Source organism: Gastrolobium bilobum, unplaced genomic scaffold, assembly GCF_033153095.1.
Source record: "Gastrolobium bilobum isolate Gb01-03AN ecotype WA unplaced genomic scaffold, APGP_CSIRO_Gbil_v1 utg13468, whole genome shotgun sequence".
Lineage (NCBI taxonomy): Eukaryota > Viridiplantae > Streptophyta > Magnoliopsida > Fabales > Fabaceae > Gastrolobium > Gastrolobium bilobum.
Window position 1 is genome coordinate 51,289 of NW_026898617.1, and position 17,803 is coordinate 69,091.

A 17,803-nucleotide genomic window follows, 5' to 3' on the forward strand; every position below is an offset into this window, starting at 1 on the left:
ATGAAATATATTATATTTAGGAGATTTGAAGTCAAATATTCCTCTGCGTCTCTGGTTTTTCCTTTTCTTTTTGGCAGAACAATTTCCACCTTAGCTTGAATTTAATAATACATTCATATAGTTTAATGAGCTGGATGATAATGTTAAATAAGATCCTAGTCCTATTATTAACATCAATGAATTTTGCTATCTATTTCCTAATGAATGAATGTTGCAGAAGACTTATGGGTCGTTGATATTTGAAACGGAAATGTTAGCTTTTTCTATCAATATATTAGTCATTGAATAATACCGATGCCATTTTTTAATTTTTAAAATATCATACTCGCATTATACTATATTAATGGAATTTATTAATATTCGAATATCTATTAAATTGCTCATTGCACTTGGAAGGTGTACACAACAGAGAACATAACAATACAAGGTTGACAATATTCACAGATAATAGTCCCAAGATGAAATGGTTGGACTTGGATCATAGTACATTATAAGTTATAACTATAATACACACTTAAAGTAACACTAAAATATCTTGGGTTTACATCATACAAAACACACACAGCATTTATTGGTAGCTAGAATACACAGTACAAGATTTTCCCTTTTTTTCTCCATCCTTCTCCTCTTCCTCAATTGATTTAAATGAAGTGAGGCCCAGTTTTAGGTGCAGTAAACGCCATTTCATATCCATTACTTAAGGTTAGTGCAGAAACTTGATGTGCAGTGCAATTTATCCTGTTATTATGTTTGAATGAGAAATTGAACTGGAGTTTTGTTATTGCATATTTCTTCTTTGGAGATGGATGAAGAGTGAGACGATTTGGAGTTTTACTTACAGGAAGATATATTGCTTTGTTTATATCCTCCACCATCTCTGTATTGGAGTCAAATCTGTTTCTGGAATTGAAAAACATCTCAAAAACTTTCAAACATGACAGATGGAGCTGCCTGCTAGGCTTAGGAAAATCACAGAGTCCATCAATCAGAACATGTTCAAGTAACTCCTTCTTCTTTTTCTCAATTACCTCTCTTATAAAAGCAATTGATTCTTCAACATCAAGTTCTGGGTTCTCTATCAACTTGACTAAAACAGAATTCAATTTTCCTCCTTCTTTTTCCTTCTGCAGAGGCACATATAAGCATTAGATTCCAACAAGAATAGATAACCCAATCAAATAAATATAAATTCACCCTAAATATAATATAATGTGAACTATAACTTGGGGTTTGTTGGTTGACTGAACTAGTTTGTTTACCTGATAGCTCTGTACATCATTTAATAGACGAGAAATAACCATTAGCAGCTTTGTTATGGGTTCATATTGTATTGGCACAAGTTTCTCAGTTGGTAAGCTTGGTTTCAGAAAGCATGAGGCTGGAAGAACCAAGTTATGTGTGGCAATAGAGATCATGCCGGTCTTCAGGTAACAATCAATGGATGGTTTGTATCCATTTCTGCTCCACTTTGCTTCTATGAGCCACGAAAGGAAAGTTTCATACCACTTCACAGGGGTGATACAGGGTCCAATGTTATTAATCTGAGCATGAAGTTCATAACAATATTTTGAAAACTTTAGATATATTTATAATTCTTACTAGATCTTTCAAGTTGCCTGACATATCAGTTGTTCCTCCTTGTTGGAGATATTTGCTAGTAGCTTCACTCACAAGGTTATCAAGGGCATCAAATATAACTTTGCTGTGGCTGCTTAAGCCCCTGGAATCCCATCTATAGTTTAAAAAAAAAAGGTGTTTACATGAAAGAGATTTTAACATTCTGAAGAATGCATCTTCTGTTGAATAGACTTCATCACAAGCAATCAGTTTTTGAATGTGTTGTGTGTGAGAAAAATAGAGAGAGAGAAATTTGGTGTACCTTCCAACTGCATCCGTGAGAAATTCCAGTTCAGTGAGAGACCCGATCATATCATAGAAATCATCTGCCACTGTGACTATAATTGCACTCTTAGCTACAAACATTCGTATGTAAGAGTCATGAGGGAGGGATGTGCTAGCAGCAATAGCAAAGTAACAATAAGTGGTTTTCTCTCTGCCAAATCCCATATTACTTATCCCACAGTTTTCACACCACCTATATATCAAAAGTCAAATGCAAGGCACCACCAAAAGCCAATTACGTAATTATATTCAAATTTTGAAAATAGTGATTTCTTGATAAAATAAAATAAAATAACAGAAATTGTACTAGACCTCTTCAGTTCCTTCAGCTCATTTTTGTATACTGATTGCTTAAAATCAAAGTTTTGAGTGGCAAGCTGTAGCAGTTGATTGTTATAGAAATATGATACCCTACAAATAGAGAATTGTCTCATCCCAATATGTTAAAGTGGGAAATAAATAAGTAGAAGTGGAACTGTATATATGCATTTATATGCATACCTATTATATGATGCCTTTCCTTTCCACAGAGCATTGGCTTCTTTTTCTTCTATCCACATTCTATGCTCTAAATGATCCAGGCGAGCAAACCATGGGAGATTCAATTCATGCTCCATCTACAAAAGCAAGCATGACTGTCTTAAAGTTGGAATTTTTATTACTGTATATATTATGAGAAAGGTTATATTTACAAACTTTTTTATTTACAAACACTATGCTCTTCTAGGAGAACACTAGGTTACACTATTTTCTCCCGGGATAACATAGTGTATTTGTAAAAAAAGTTTGTAAACGGATCCTTCTCCATATATTATTACTATAAAGGTATAGGTTGTGAAGGAATAAATCTTTTAACAAAAGTAGCTTAAATGGAATGACTTATAACATCAATCTCAAGATATTCAACAAAAATTTCGTTAGGATGACTATCTATGAAGTCTAAGTGTTCCAGCAAGTGTCTTGGCACTGATTGGTTTTCAAAATCAGAAGCTTTTTTAATCTTCAGTGACTGTAAATGATTTGCTTCCTCCATAGTTACTGATTTTGGCACTAGCTTCTTACATAGTTGACTGACTTTTGGCACTGGCTTTCCAATTTTTCTGGCTCCACTACTATCTAAGTGGTTGCAATTCTTAAAGAATTAAAAATGATGAGTTTGTTATTGCAAACCTAATCACTTTAATGTTTCGTTAATTAAGAAAATAATCATATATATTCCATTTTTCTTTTTTTGTCTCTGCAAAAATTTAAGAGGTGAACTCTCCACATCCTTCTATTTCAATTTTGTCCATTAAAACTATTTACCGAAGAAAACATTAAACTTCAACAGAAATTATATAAAAGTCATGCAAAGGTTCACACAGAAACAAAATCCAAATTGTATACAAAGTTCGAATAAAATGACTGGTGTTATAAATTCGGACATAAATGGTCAGCAAATAGAACTTGGACTATTTTGTGTAAGGTTGAACAAATTGACCTGTCGTCGGTCTCCATTTCTTGCTGAAACGATTTTCTCAAGAATTTTCCTTGAAAAGTTTTTAGCTTCCTCGAGTTCGTATTCTCCACTGAACATTAGGTTTGAGGCTCTAAAGACATGAAGCATTGTACTTGAGAAATGCTCATAATCTTTCTCAACTTGACCTCGAATTTCATCGTGACTTAGAAACCAACAAAAGCTTACTGCATATAAAACAAATTTTTTAATTAAAGTCAGTTTGGTATGTGGGTAAAAATAAGAGTCAAATATTTGAAAATAAGTTTTTTTTAAAGGAAATTTGTATTAAAAACTGGGGAAAATTTCAAAAAAACCCTAGGTAGTGTTTGGTTGAAGGTTTATTTTAGGATTGATGGGAAAGTGTAGGTGGATATTGGAAAATACCACGTTTGGTTCAGGTTTTTTCAAGAAATACCAGACAAATAGGATAGATGAGAAAATGACTTTTGAGTTGATTTTTGGATGAAATTCACTGTTACAGAATACCACTTGAGATGTGGTATTGTGAGATGACTGGGGAAGTGAAAAAACAGGTGCAAAGTTTCTCCCAAACATAGATTTTGCATATTTAAATAAATTTCCCTGGTAATATTTAGGTCAACCAAACAACTTTTTTTATATTTTCCTATCAAACTCACTTTCCAACCATTTTTCTATCAATTACATTTCCCTAGTAAAAAAAAATTTCTCCCGAACCAAACACTACCCTACAAGTTTCCTCAAAATCACTTAACCCCCTCCCTAAAATTTTTAATCATTTACCCCTTTACTTAATTTTTTTTTTATCACTTACTTCCCTAATTTGATTTTTCATCCAAAATTTTGTTAAAAGATTGAATTTAAAAAAAAAAAATACCAAAATTACCCTTAATAGAAAAAAGAAAAACATAATTTCTTCTCCAACACAATTTTAGACGAATTCACGGAATATTTTCTTTAAGATAGCCTTGTTAGAATTAGTAATTATTAAAATTGTTTCCTGCAAATCTCATTGCTATTAAACACCGTACTCATAATTGTTGGTGCTGTTGTTCAAATAAAATGATTAAAAATTTCAAGGGAGGGGTTAAGTGATTTTGAGTAAACTTATAGGAGTTTTTTTTAAGTTTTCCCTTAAAACTATTACTTTTAAGCGGTGGCAAGTTTTTTTCGTTTTGATAATACTTGATATTGTGAATGATTTACATCTTAGGGAGTTATTAGTGGACGATTCTATTGAGTATCATGTTGGTTTCTTTGCAATCAACTCGTTGATATTTTTAGCCCATGTATAATGACTTACAAGAATTTGGCATACTGGTTTTATTAAGTTTTTAATTTTATACATGAAATACGATTTTGGAAGTTGTATTGCTTGTGGGTTCCTGGAATTCGAACATAAACCTAGATTCAGATTGAGAATTTGCCTAAAGTCATATTTGTTGTTCATATAATAGCAGAAAAACTTATAACAGAAAAGAGAAGATCTAAATCTGCTGAGATGATGCCTCTTTAATCATTTTATTTGAACAACGGCACCAACAATTGTGAGTACGGTGTTTAATAGGAATGAAATTTGTAGAAAATAATTTTAATAATTACTAATTCTAACAAGGCTACCTTAAAGAAAACATTCCGTGAGTTCGTCTAAAATTGTGTCAGTGAAGATATTATGTTTTTCTTTTTTTCTATTAAGGGTGATTTGATATTTTTTTAAAAATTTAACTCTGTTAACAAAATTTTGGATGAAAAATTAAATTAGGGGTAAGTGTTAAAAAAAATTAAGTAAGGAGGTAAACGATTAAAAATTTCGAGAAGAGAGTTAAATGATTTTGAAAAAACTTGTAAGAGAATTTTTGAAATTTTCCCTAAAAACTAAACCAGAAATTGTTTGGCCGCATTTTGTCTCCATACCAAATTGACCCTAACAAGTTAAAGCTTAGTCGTTTGTAATTAAATAACGCAGAGCCAACACAATCATCACAATTGGCTAAGAGTTTGGTTAAGGGTGTGGGTTCAAACTCTCCTGGTCGATATCAGAATTTTATTGATAGATGATATGTAATCTCTTCTGAAAATTATTCTTAGAGAGATTGAGGATTTTTTTCTGCCCCTGGTGAGATACTGATAAACTTTTTATATCCAAAAAAAAATTAAAAAAATAACGCCAATATAAAGGCCATACATGGTGATACTTTGTATCCATGCGTGCGCAGGAGCTGAAATGCGAGAGAATCCTTGTGAAGAAGCTGCGCCGCATTATAATTGGATGCTTTTTCCCTTGAATTTTGCTCCTTGTAATTTCTAAAAAAAGCAAAAAATGACAAATTTAATTTGGGTAGTCAGAAAAATTATTAAAAAAATATGTATTGCCTTTTATAGAATTATTTTTTTAAGATAAATTTATCTCAGTTTAAGAATCAAGTAGTATTTTTGTATGACCTTATCAAATTAATTATTATTACTCTAATTTCATGCAAATAGGACTGGTCAAATTTGATATGGGTTTTACCTATAAACTTGTGCCAAAAGTACTTCAATCTCTCCTGCGAAGTACTCGCTCAACCCCAACTTCTGTAATTGGTTGACGATGCAGAGCTTTATAAGGTTCTCATCCATGGGATAAGCTTGTGGAACTGCAGGGGAATTTTTTTAATTTTTTTAATTTTAAAAAAGGTCAAAATGAACAAGAAGAAAACTTCTTACTTTCCGAGCTCCTTGATTTAATTATTAAATATCTTTAGATAGAACATATATATAATTAAAGCTATATATAAACCTCCGTTTGGACATTTTTGTGCTAAGGACTGTAAATACGTGAGGCATTCTTTCTTCCCAGTAGCCATGAATGCTTTTGCAGTGGCAGAGGGAGATTGGAACAATGAGCCATCTCTGCTCAAATTGCTACATATATCCTCTTCGCTAACATATGACGGAGGCAAAGCTTCAAGGTACGAGAGTATTGGAGGGTAACAATGTAAATCCCCTACTTCCAGCTCCCTACATGTTTAAGCAATTAATTGTACAGTATTTTTAGTGCATTTTCTTATCTAAAAATTTCAAGTTAATTAATAAGCATTTCGAAATACGAGTATATAGATGTATATGTACTTGTTAAGAAAACTTTTCCGACAGCTAATGATGTACGACATCGTATCCTTTGCGGCTTCTGGGAGGACAACATCCAAACCCGTTGTATCGGCAAGTTCAACCATGGCAGGCAGCACAATAGCGAACCAACGAGGGCAAGCATCTTTGACTTCACTGAGTAGCTTATCCGCATTTGCACCAATAAATGACCGTCCTACAAGTTCAAAAAATTAAACCATATTCTAATCAACTTAAATAACTAAATTAGTTAGTTATGTAACGCCGAGCGATAACCATATAAATAACCAATAAATTAGTTATCTTATAAGATATGAAACATATATTCCCCTAGAGTTTTATAAAAGTTATGTTGTAGGAAAAGTAATTGTGTAATGTTATAGAGATTCGTTTTGCGTGCTATAATTTTTTTTTTTCCTTTTTTCTTCAAAAAATGTGAGCCCCACAAAATATTGTGTGTGTAAGAAAGTTTGTTGTGTCATGTTAAATGACAAATGCAAATCTCTAAAAAAATTCGTATTTACCAATCTATGTTTTTAACCGAATTTTGTCCATAAAAAATACTCACGGAAATATTGACGGCCATCAATTAACGGTTTTTCAAAGGGGTTACTCACGGAAGGAATCTTTCAACAATAAAATATGCGTATGTAAATCCACGAAAATTCTTAATTCTAGTCCGCACCGTTTTCAGAGTATTTTTTTTTTTGGTAATGTTTTCCTCCTTTTACATGACACAAGCAATCTTCTTACACAAACATAAAAGTGGGCCCATCAATTCTTTTACTTTTCTTTTATTTTAAAAATAGTGGACCCCTCAATCTCTTGTCTCTATGACATGACCTAAGAACTTTCCTACAACATAATATTAGTTTTTCCCTTCTTTTTTTTTTGGTAATCTGTTTTCAGAGTATCTTTATTACGTGGAGATTTCTGTCAAACAAAAATGCACATCCAACAAGATACAGCAAGCCCTCTCAAATTTTTGAAAGTATCTTTATTACGTGAAAGGATCCTTGGGCAAAAGATCAATTGTTAATATTAAAAAGTTGTATAAAAATCAGAATTTGTGAAAAATAAATATTGTTTTAGGTTTGTGCATGGAGGACATGCATTGTTACTTTTAAACAGTAATCGCTATTGATAACTATACTACTAATTTAGAATATTAATAAAATAATAATATATTTTGGGAAGCTGAAATAATATAAATAAGTTAACATTTTTTCTACAACTCTAAAATAACGTAATTTTAGAATTTGAAAAAAAAATACAAGAATTTTAGTAAAATCTATAATATAAAAAGAAAAATAAATTTTTTTTAAAATATCTTGTATTTTTTTTTTTCCAGATCCTTTTATTTTGGATTGTTATATATATATACCTTTCTCTACCATTGACGCGCCAGTTTTCCAATTTGTGAGTGCAACCATGGAAACAAGGGTTGCAGGAAGGGATTCAATGGTGGGTTTACCAAAGGTGTCACTCTCTCCCCAAAACCCTTCCGGTTTCTGGTTGTTCAGCAACCACTCCAAGAAATTCTTAAACATAGGTTGGGAAGGATATTGGGGGTTAGGTATTAACGCTAACCATGCAGTATCATAAGCAGAAGGACATACAAAGGAGTAGAGATCAAAGTCCGAGGAGAATATGTTTCTCTTGATCTTTTGAACTCCACTCTCAATGGAGGATAAAGGAAATTCCATTTCAAATATTCAAAGACATAGGAGTATAAGGAATTAGAAAGCCGAAGTTTTGCTCGCTAATCTATAGTTTGAGTAATATTTTTAAGCAAAATGTTGTATTTATAATGATTTGCAATGCATGAATTTTGTTTTGTCTCGTGTTGCACGTTGGCTTCATAACTCTACATGCAGAAAGTCGTCACAGGTCTATCAAAAAAAAAAAAAAAAAAGTCATCACATGTCTCTTTACTCGAATATGAACTTAGGACTCGGGGGGAGCACTCAACAAGTCATATTTTGGCTTACTCAGATCATTAATTATGTGATGATGTCACTAATTACATCATGACAAAAGATTTTTTTTTTTTAAATAAACCCCTCACATAATCTAATATTAACATACTCAAACTCCATACTACTAGACCAATATTAGTGACTTATGACAAAAGAATTCTAACTTTATTTATTATTATTTTTATTTTAAAGACATGTTTTGTCTATCCCAGAATTTAAAGGAATGGCAAAAAAAAATTGAACTACAAATTTCCCACTAAATAAGTAAATGACAAATATATAAATTTATTAATTTCTCATATGGAGACTAGTGTAGCATCGCAGTGGCAGATTCAAGAAATTTTTTTTATAAAAGACAAAAAATCAAATATTTGTAAAATTTGAGAAGAGAATAAAAGCAAGTATGAGGTTTAGCAGATTTTGGGATTTGTTTGCTTGAAAGCATGAAGCAATGTAATTATTCCAAAGCCAGCAAATCTCTCAACAGTTTCCTCACTTTCCTGCAGAGTTGAGAAAATAGCCTGATCCAGTACCTCTCTCTCAAAGCTGTGGCTTTTGTATATGCTAATAAGCATATTATTATTTAATTAGTTTTTGTACTAACTACAGTTAGTAGTAACCTTGGTTAGTGAATTTGTTTTACTGATTGTAACTATAGTTAGGTTGATAGGTGGCAGACTTACTTGACCTTTTCTCCACTTCTTGATGATTTTTCTGATCTCCGTATTGCTCTCTTTAATAAACGTGATGTACGAATTTACTATTTGAATCAATTGAAGACTCGTTCAGTTCTTTGGTTCTGGTTTCTTGTTATAAGATGGTATCAGGAGAAATTTGAGATTTGATAAATTAAATAAAAGTTGAAAGAATTTTGATCCAAACCAAAGGAAAATACTAGTTTTCCTACACAGAATTTTGCATAAAAATTCATTCGAGTATAAAAGTTAGTTGGGTATTGTTTCCCTTTAAAAATAACATAATTGTATTTCCAAACTAGTTTTTTAGTCTCACCATTTTATCAAAGGGCCGTTTGTTTCAGGTGAAAAATTTTCTTACCATAGAAATGTAATTATCAGGAACGTGCAAGAAAAGTTAGTTAGGTGAAAAAGTTAAAAAAAAAGTTATTTAGTTGGGCCAAATATTACTAGGCAAATTGATTAAAGTTCTTGAAATTTATATTTGGTTGTGAATAAAATATTGATAGGTAAATGATATAAAATTACAAAAGTAACCCCATAATAAATTTTTAATATTAAAACAAGTGGCCATGCACATGACAACACAACACAAAAGTAATCTCATAATAATTTTGGTCTACTTTTGATCGCCCATGTTTTCATTTAGCCGGCTAAATACACAATATCATGCCCAACTTGTCTTTCACAACAGTTAATTATGCTTGCCTTTCACAACATTTTCTAAATTGCTATGCAAATACAATGGATGGGAAAATATTTTGAAACTATGTACCAAATATGGATGTCATAGATTGCCAATATCATATGCACAAGAAACTATTCCAAAGTCTTGAACCAAACGCCTCTTTTAGAGATTGGATAGAGCTGGGGTGCTTAGTTACAAGTTTCCCATCACTTATATGCTGATTATTGGGTGAATATTAACTTCTATGCCCATCATTATTGGATGAATAAGCTTTTTTGGTTTGTAATCTGAACTATTTTTTTCTGCTTATATTCTCTTCTGATAAGTGACTCTAAGGCCAAGTTTACATTTCCTTTATAGTTTTATTAACCACATGATCACACTTTCTAAAGTTTTATTTATGGAAAAAATGTTTGTCATTTTAAATGACATAAAGTTATGTCATTTTAAGAGAGAGATAGACATAAAAAAAAATTATTTACATTTTAAAATTTAAAAAAATCACTCACTTTCTCTCTCTCTCATGATTTTCACTTTTCTGTGTGTATCTCTCTCCTAAAATGATATAACTTATGTCATTTAAAATGACAAACATCAAATCTTTTATTTATTATTGCTATTAATAAAAGTAAAAAGAGGGACTGCTTGTTTTCTTTTTCTTATGTACCGCGTATCAAATAAAGCAAGAAACTGATAAAAGAACAAATAATTGAGACAGTAGCCTAAAGGAAAAGGCACATGGTAGCAATAAAGTCACAAGCTTCAGGTAAAACTTCCATTTTGAGGAGATAATTGTGCCTAATACTACTTTAATCAAGAAAATTTCTTTAGTTATATGGGTGCACCGAGTTTTCGGTGCATCTTTCATTCATAATGTGACACACAGTGATGAGAGTGGGCTGGGCTGGGTCAAGCTTTGCTCCGAAAAACCCAAGCCTACGTCAAAAAATTTCAATTTGACCTGATCCAAGTCTAGTATGAGTATAACGGTTAGCCTGGCTTGACCCGTTTATAAAAAAAACAAATGGCCTAGCTTGGTCTGTTAGCCTGTTAATTTTTAACTTCCAAGCAGAACCATGAATCAACTTTACAAAGTATTCAAATTCTGTTGATACACCAAAAATCATAATTTCAACGTCCAAACAGAATCTTGAATTATAACAAAACTCATACAATATGCATTTAAGTCATTTTCAAAAGCAAAATGTTCAAACTAAATAACATATATTTCATCAGATCCAACAAACAAATCCATATTACGTAAATTAAAATAACTACATGAATTAAAATAACTACATGAATCCAACAAACACATCATGATGTTTGTAGTAAGTATAACTTCTCCCAAAAATCTTTTAATATATTCATATACATAATCTAACATGTTGAGATGTTGGTTCCTATTATATAAGAAATAAAGTAAGATTTCTATTAAAATATAATCGAATATAATTAAGTTATAAATAATTGTAATTGATTAAATTTATATCTTTTGTTTTTTCTTCAATACTTACTCTATTTTATTTAAAATAAATAGTACAATATAGGCCGGCCTGTAAGATTATACGCCCGGCCTTTTGAAAGTGGGCCTACGACCTTTTTATTAAACATGCTTTTTTAAGGCCCAAGCCCGACCTATTATACAAAATATACTAGGTCAGGTCTGGCCTGATGTAGGCCGAGTCGTAGGCCCCTGTAAGCCAGCCCGGCCCAGTTTCACCCCTAGTGACAGATGTCTTACTTAATATCAAATTATTCTCTTACTTGATTTTTAAATAAATTATTTATTAATAATTTGATAAAAATAAGACACTTATCATATTGTGAGTGAAAGATACATTAAAAATTCGGTTACTAAGGAATAAAAATATTCTCCTTAATCAGAGGAGGATTCAAACATAATCTGTTGAAGACTCTTCCAATTTCCTTGACTATCGTTTTTTTGTCTCCCCCATAACCTTAACTTGGGGGGGCTCACCCTAGGCCCACCAACACCTACCTTGGGTCTACCCTTGGTAACACGGACGATGTTCATTTCTCATATTAAATGCTGCTATTTGGCCCGTTAGATAAAGAGCCCACGTTATTCTGAGTCCCATTTGGAATTCGTTATTAATACGGACGACGTTCATTCCAATGGCAAATTCCATTTATACACGACGGAATGATTACGATCTTGATTTTGACAAGAAATGAATTTCAATCGACATAACTTATGTTTAAAAATTCTTAGGTGAATAGTTACTTTTCCAGAGTAACTATTGAAAGAATTTTAATTAAAATTATTTTTAAATATATAATCACAAAAAATGTCATTTGCTATTGCACGGTCTATATTATTGTTTTATTTCATTTTATTACTTTTAACTCGTACTCGGCAAATATAATTATCATTGTTATAATATATATTTTTTCTTTTAGGGCTATTTTTAATTTTAAAAAGTATGGATCATATTTCAAGTCTTAAAAATAATGACCCTTATTAAAAAATAAACATCCATAGAAATTTTATGAATTACAAAAAAGGGAAAATAAATCTTATGTTGTAAAAAAATCCTAATCTTATATCATAAATACATCAAATATGGAACCTATCTATTTTACAAAAATAAAATATAAAAAAAAATAACACACCTTTTTATAATATATATAGAAAGAGATTGTTATCTTATACACGAAGAAAACAAACCCTTTACAAAAAATTAGGGAAAAGTACCATTTTAAAATTTTTGAGCAAAAGAATCGCTCAGTTAAAGTTGATTGGATAAGTTTTTCTAAAGTAATGCAGTCAAACATGTCACATATGCTGACGGGACTAGTCTCGTCACTGACACTGACGGGACTCGTGCCACGTCAGAGCCACGTAGGCAGTTTTGTTACCATAAAACTTCAGAAGACCATAACTTGTGACTCGGGTATCCAAATCAGATGATTTTTTTTTGATTTCATATAAATTTTTGAAATCTACGCAATGACATCTCATTTGACATATTTTATCACACACGAACATAATTTGAATTGGTAACAATTGTACCACAATCACGCGTTTAAATTCAGAAGATCTTCAAACTATGTTTGTGGGAGATAAAATATGTCAAATTAGGTGTTATTGAGTAGATCTCGAAAATTTATGTAAAATAAAAAAAACATTATCTGATTTGGATACCCGAGTCCCAAGTTATGACCTTCCGAAGTTTTACGATAATGGGACTGCCTACGTGGCGCTGACGTGGCACGAGTCCCGTCAGTGTCAGTGACGGGACTAGTACCGTCAGCATATGTGACATGTTTGACTGCATTACTTTAGAAAAACTTATCCAATCAACTTTAACTGAACAATTCTTTTGCTCAAAAATTTTAAAATGATGCTTTCCTCCAAAAAAAATTATGACAAAAGCACTGTACTAGAACTTTTTTCAAAAAGTTGTCATGTTCAAGGCATCTTAGAGAAGTTATCCTATAGTAAAGTATTCAAAGATTTGCTAATAAAGGTGGGCACAGTTGGCTAATGATTTGATTTTTACAGGGCGTGAGTTCAAATTTCGATGACCGATGTGAGAATTTTGTTGATGGATAGTATTTAATTCCTTTCAGAAATTCTCAAAAAAGTTAGAGATCTTCCTTAACCTTAGTAGGATACTCATATCTAACTTCACTTAAAAATTTTATTATAAAAAAAAGAAGTATTCAAAGATGTCATTCAAAGGGATAACTCCCATCAGCAAATATGACGCGACATGATTGGAACGTAAGTCATTTTTAGCATGTCGATGTCCTGGCCCTAGCCCTAGCCCTAGGTCAGCCCCTAGCTCAGGGTCTTTTAAAAATCCAATGCTGCAAACTGCAGTACCTTTCAACAGAACTCAACCCAATAAAAATTGGAACGTAAGACATTTTTAGCATGTTGATGTCCTGATGAGTTATAATATTGAAATTTTCATGCATTTGTTAGATTTTAAACATCTATCTAAATATATTTCCATTATCTCGAAAGCTGCTTCCATCATAGTTATTTGAATCGTATAGCATATGATATATTCATACGATACAATATGATTAACAAGTACAACCATATATATCATGAGAAGTATTAAAAATAAGTTTATATCAAACGATACGATATTATATTTTATGATACAATATCTATTGTGTATCACATGATACGAAATAAAAATTAAATTTTTAATTTTTAATATAAAAATATATAAATTTTTATTTATGATTTAAATTAAAAAATATATAAAAATTATTATTAATAAAAAAAAATATTTGATTTAGAATTTAAACTCAAAAATCAATATTAAAAATATGTATTAAATAAAGAAATAATTAAATAAATATTTTAATATATATTTTTAAATTGTTTTTTATTATATTTTTGTATTTTACGATTCATATTACATGATATAAACATTGGATCAAATAATATACCATACGTATTGCGATTCAACAACCTTCACCTCCGTAAACATACTTCTCATAAATGTTGCATGAGTTTTCATTATCACATAGTAATAAATATATTTTCACATCTTTTTTATGCATAAAATATTTTTACACATATCTTTTTTTTTAAATAAAAGTTATTTTGAGCTAAAGTTAAAAATAATAATTTAAAAAATAAAACTAAAAATTATTTGTGATTATGTAAAAAAATTTGCTTACAAATTACATTAAAGCTCAAGTTCAAAATAAATTATTAATTTGGTAATAATTTTCATAACTCTGTTTCTATTTAAAATTATCATAAAGGGCAGTAGAAACCTCTATTATTTATATAAAAATAAATACGATAAGAAATAAAAGAAAAATTTTAAAAGCGGAGACTTTAAAGGGAAAAATGATCCAAGGATGAATAATATAATTTATTCCTTCTTATTGGTGACATCTTCAGATTTTGGAGGGTTGGAGGAGATCAAATTATTTGTCGTTAGAATAAAAAATTTGTAAATACAATTTTAAAATAAGAGCATAATTAGAAGAAAAAAGAAGAACTTGAAAAAAAGATGGGAGATTCTATTTTCTTTTTCTTTTCTTTTTATTTATACAAAAAAATTATAATAAAACCTTTATAAAAATATATTTAACTGAATTTCACGTTACAAGAAAAATATAAACTAAAAGAATCCATCAAATCAAAAAATAAAAAAAATAAAAAAATCCTCTGACTCCCATCAGTGGACGTAGCGCAAGTTCGCAAAAGGTTACTTCTTGTTTAGTAGTAAAATGAAGTTTCAGCCATTGTAAAAGACAAACCCCTTTTTGTTTAAATTAAGATAGAAAACTCTAGTAAGAACTTTTAGTTCATTTAAAAGGTGCAATTTTCTAATGAGTTTAAATAAAATATTTAACAAAATTTTAAGTATATATCCTCTTAATTGGTTTTTGTATGTGTGTGTGTCATAAAACAAATTAGTTTCAAGACATATCTGAAAATTTCAGAAAATACACTTTTATATATACCTCAAATTTGAATTTATAATATTTTTTCCTCAAATAATTCGGGGCACTAGTTATTTTATTTTTTTATATCACAAATTTAACAACCAAGGGAAAAACTATTTACTTAAAAAATGTAAGAGGGCCTGAGTGAAAGTTTGAGTTTCAAACATATATTAGACAAAATTGTAAATGATATATTAGTAAAAATATTGAAATATGTTGTTTTTGTGGTGTGGGGGAAGCTGCTCTTCTGTAGATCCTCTCCCGTTTTAACCAATTTTTTAAAATTACATTACGCCTCCTTGATTTTTCTTATATATTTTCACACTTGCCAACGAGACCATATCTAATGTTCCTGGAGCATATAATATTCAGTGTAGCAAAAGAATAAGAGACAGAAAAAACTGATAAGATAGAAGAGAGAAAATAAAATAAAATATTTTTAAATCAAGAATCAAGTTTTAGTGCATTATAAATTTTTTCCTTGCCAACATATATAAAAACAATGACAAAATCTTTTATAAAAACAAAAACAAAAACAATGACAAAATCTCCTTTAAGCTCTCAAACGACGGCTTTTTGACCACTATAGCCTTTTTTTAATAATTAATTACCAAATTGACCTTATTTATAAACTATTTCAAAAATTTAACCTCTCCAGAAAACATAACACCAATCTACCCCTGTTTGACCGTTGACCATGAAGCCTACCCGGGTACACCCCTACCTACCCGGGTAAATTTTAAAATTTTTTACCTACCCGGGTATATTTCTTGAATCTGGAAAATGTTTGAATTATTTACCCGGGTAGAGAGGGGTGTACCCGGGTAAATAATCATAACTCAAGCTTTTCTCTTCTTGCTTTTCTTCTTTGTTTCTGGTTTCTTTTTCAAACCTTGCAGAGTCATTTTAAGAATGGCCAATTTCTGAGCATCTGAGACAACCCTCTCCAACATCTTCCTCTTGCCATCTTCAGTTGTCTCTTTTACAGTTTTCCACAACTCAAGCTTGTCAACGCCCAATTCCTTCACCTCTAATTCTGAACATTTTTTTGAATTGTCTGACTGGTGACATGTAATAGCATCCTTTGTTGGAGCAGAACCTTGATTATTTGCTTCACTAATCTCAGGCATATGATCCAGTGGAATATCTTTCATCAATAACCTGTTTTCAGATTTTGTTCTCCATGCGTTAGTCCTTCAATTTAGAGATTTTCATTTGCTGTTCACACAAAGAGGATGGGCGCACACAACCAGTTTATGATTATTTACCCGGGTACACCCCTCCCTACCCGGATAAATAATTCAAACATTTTCCAGATTCAAGAAATATACCCGGGTAGGGAGGGGTGTACCCGGGTAGGTAAAAAATTTTAAAATTTACCCGGGTAGGTAGGGGTGTACCCGGGTAGGCTTCATGGTCAACGGTCAAACAGGGGCAAATTGGTGTTATGTTTTCTGGAGAGGTTAAATTTTTGAAATAGTTTATAAATAAGGTTAATTTAGTAATTAATTATTAAAAAAAAGCTATAGTGGTCAAAAACCCCTCAAACGACTGTTGTTTGAGCAGATTAATTTGAATGTCTATGTAGACTTTATGCATGTCCATACTTGGGCATGAAAGACGTAGGACTGTTCCAAGTACTTCCTGTGTCATTGCCTGCGTGCTTGCGTGTTCTAAATGATTTGTGCAATTTATGACATGGTCAGATTCACCATCACACATTCCACATATATAGCTGGTGGGCATTCTGGCTTAGAGGACTTCCACCGATTCTAATGACTACAGTGGCTAGCAAGTTGCACGAGGGGATTAAAGTGAAACAACTCCGTACCAGTATTTTAAAACTTCATCAGATCTTTCGGGTTGATTCACGTCAATTTTGATTTTTACTCTGAGAGTTAGGGTCGCAAGTTGGACTTTATATGTATATGGGCCTATCCAACTCTCAAAATTTGGTCGGATTTTAGTGACTTCCGAATCAGAAGGGTCATTGCATGTTTTTTTTTTTTAAAAAAAAAATCCATGAAATAACATCATTTTATTAAAAAAATAAAATAAAAATGCTTGCAAACCTAAATCTAATCGTTCTCTTCTCTCTCAGCTAACTAGACGTCTTCAATCTTCACCTCGCTGCCGTGAATCTCTAGAAAAGGTAAGAATTTTACCTATTCAAATGAAATCTTTACGGTCGTCGATGGAAAACAAAAATCCATTCTTACTTTCTTTAAATTTTTCTTTATCAGGGACCTTCTCAAAAGTTATTATAATTTAGGGGATTACTTATCTCATGTAGTATGAGAGAAGTTATCTCATGTTAAGAGACAAATAAAGTGAGTCCCACTAATTTTTAGGAAAAAAAAAAGACATATTTTTCGAAGTGAAAGTAACATGGGAGATCAATCTCATGCAACATAAGAGTATGATTTTCCTATAATTTATACATACATTAATTATTTATTTTCTTTTAGACAAGCATATGTCTATATTTGTTGATGTTGAATATTGGAAA

General features: G+C 31.0%; 1 protein-coding gene across 1 annotated transcript; it reads right to left on the bottom strand.

Moving 5' to 3' along the window:
• Positions 1-433: 433 nt before the first annotated feature.
• On the bottom strand, positions 434-8,193 carry LOC133317731 (S-linalool synthase). Its single transcript, XM_061519613.1, has 12 exons — positions 7,872-8,193; positions 6,491-6,683; positions 6,159-6,379; positions 5,892-6,015; positions 5,565-5,683; positions 3,383-3,585; positions 2,404-2,519; positions 2,215-2,313; positions 1,880-2,095; positions 1,600-1,732; positions 1,260-1,505; positions 434-1,124 (listed from the first exon to the last, which is right to left on the bottom strand). Exons 1-12 carry the CDS (start codon positions 8,191-8,193, stop codon positions 642-644), a joined length of 2,475 nt encoding a protein of 824 aa, XP_061375597.1. The 3' UTR covers positions 434-641.
• Positions 8,194-17,803: the final 9,610 nt, after the last annotated feature.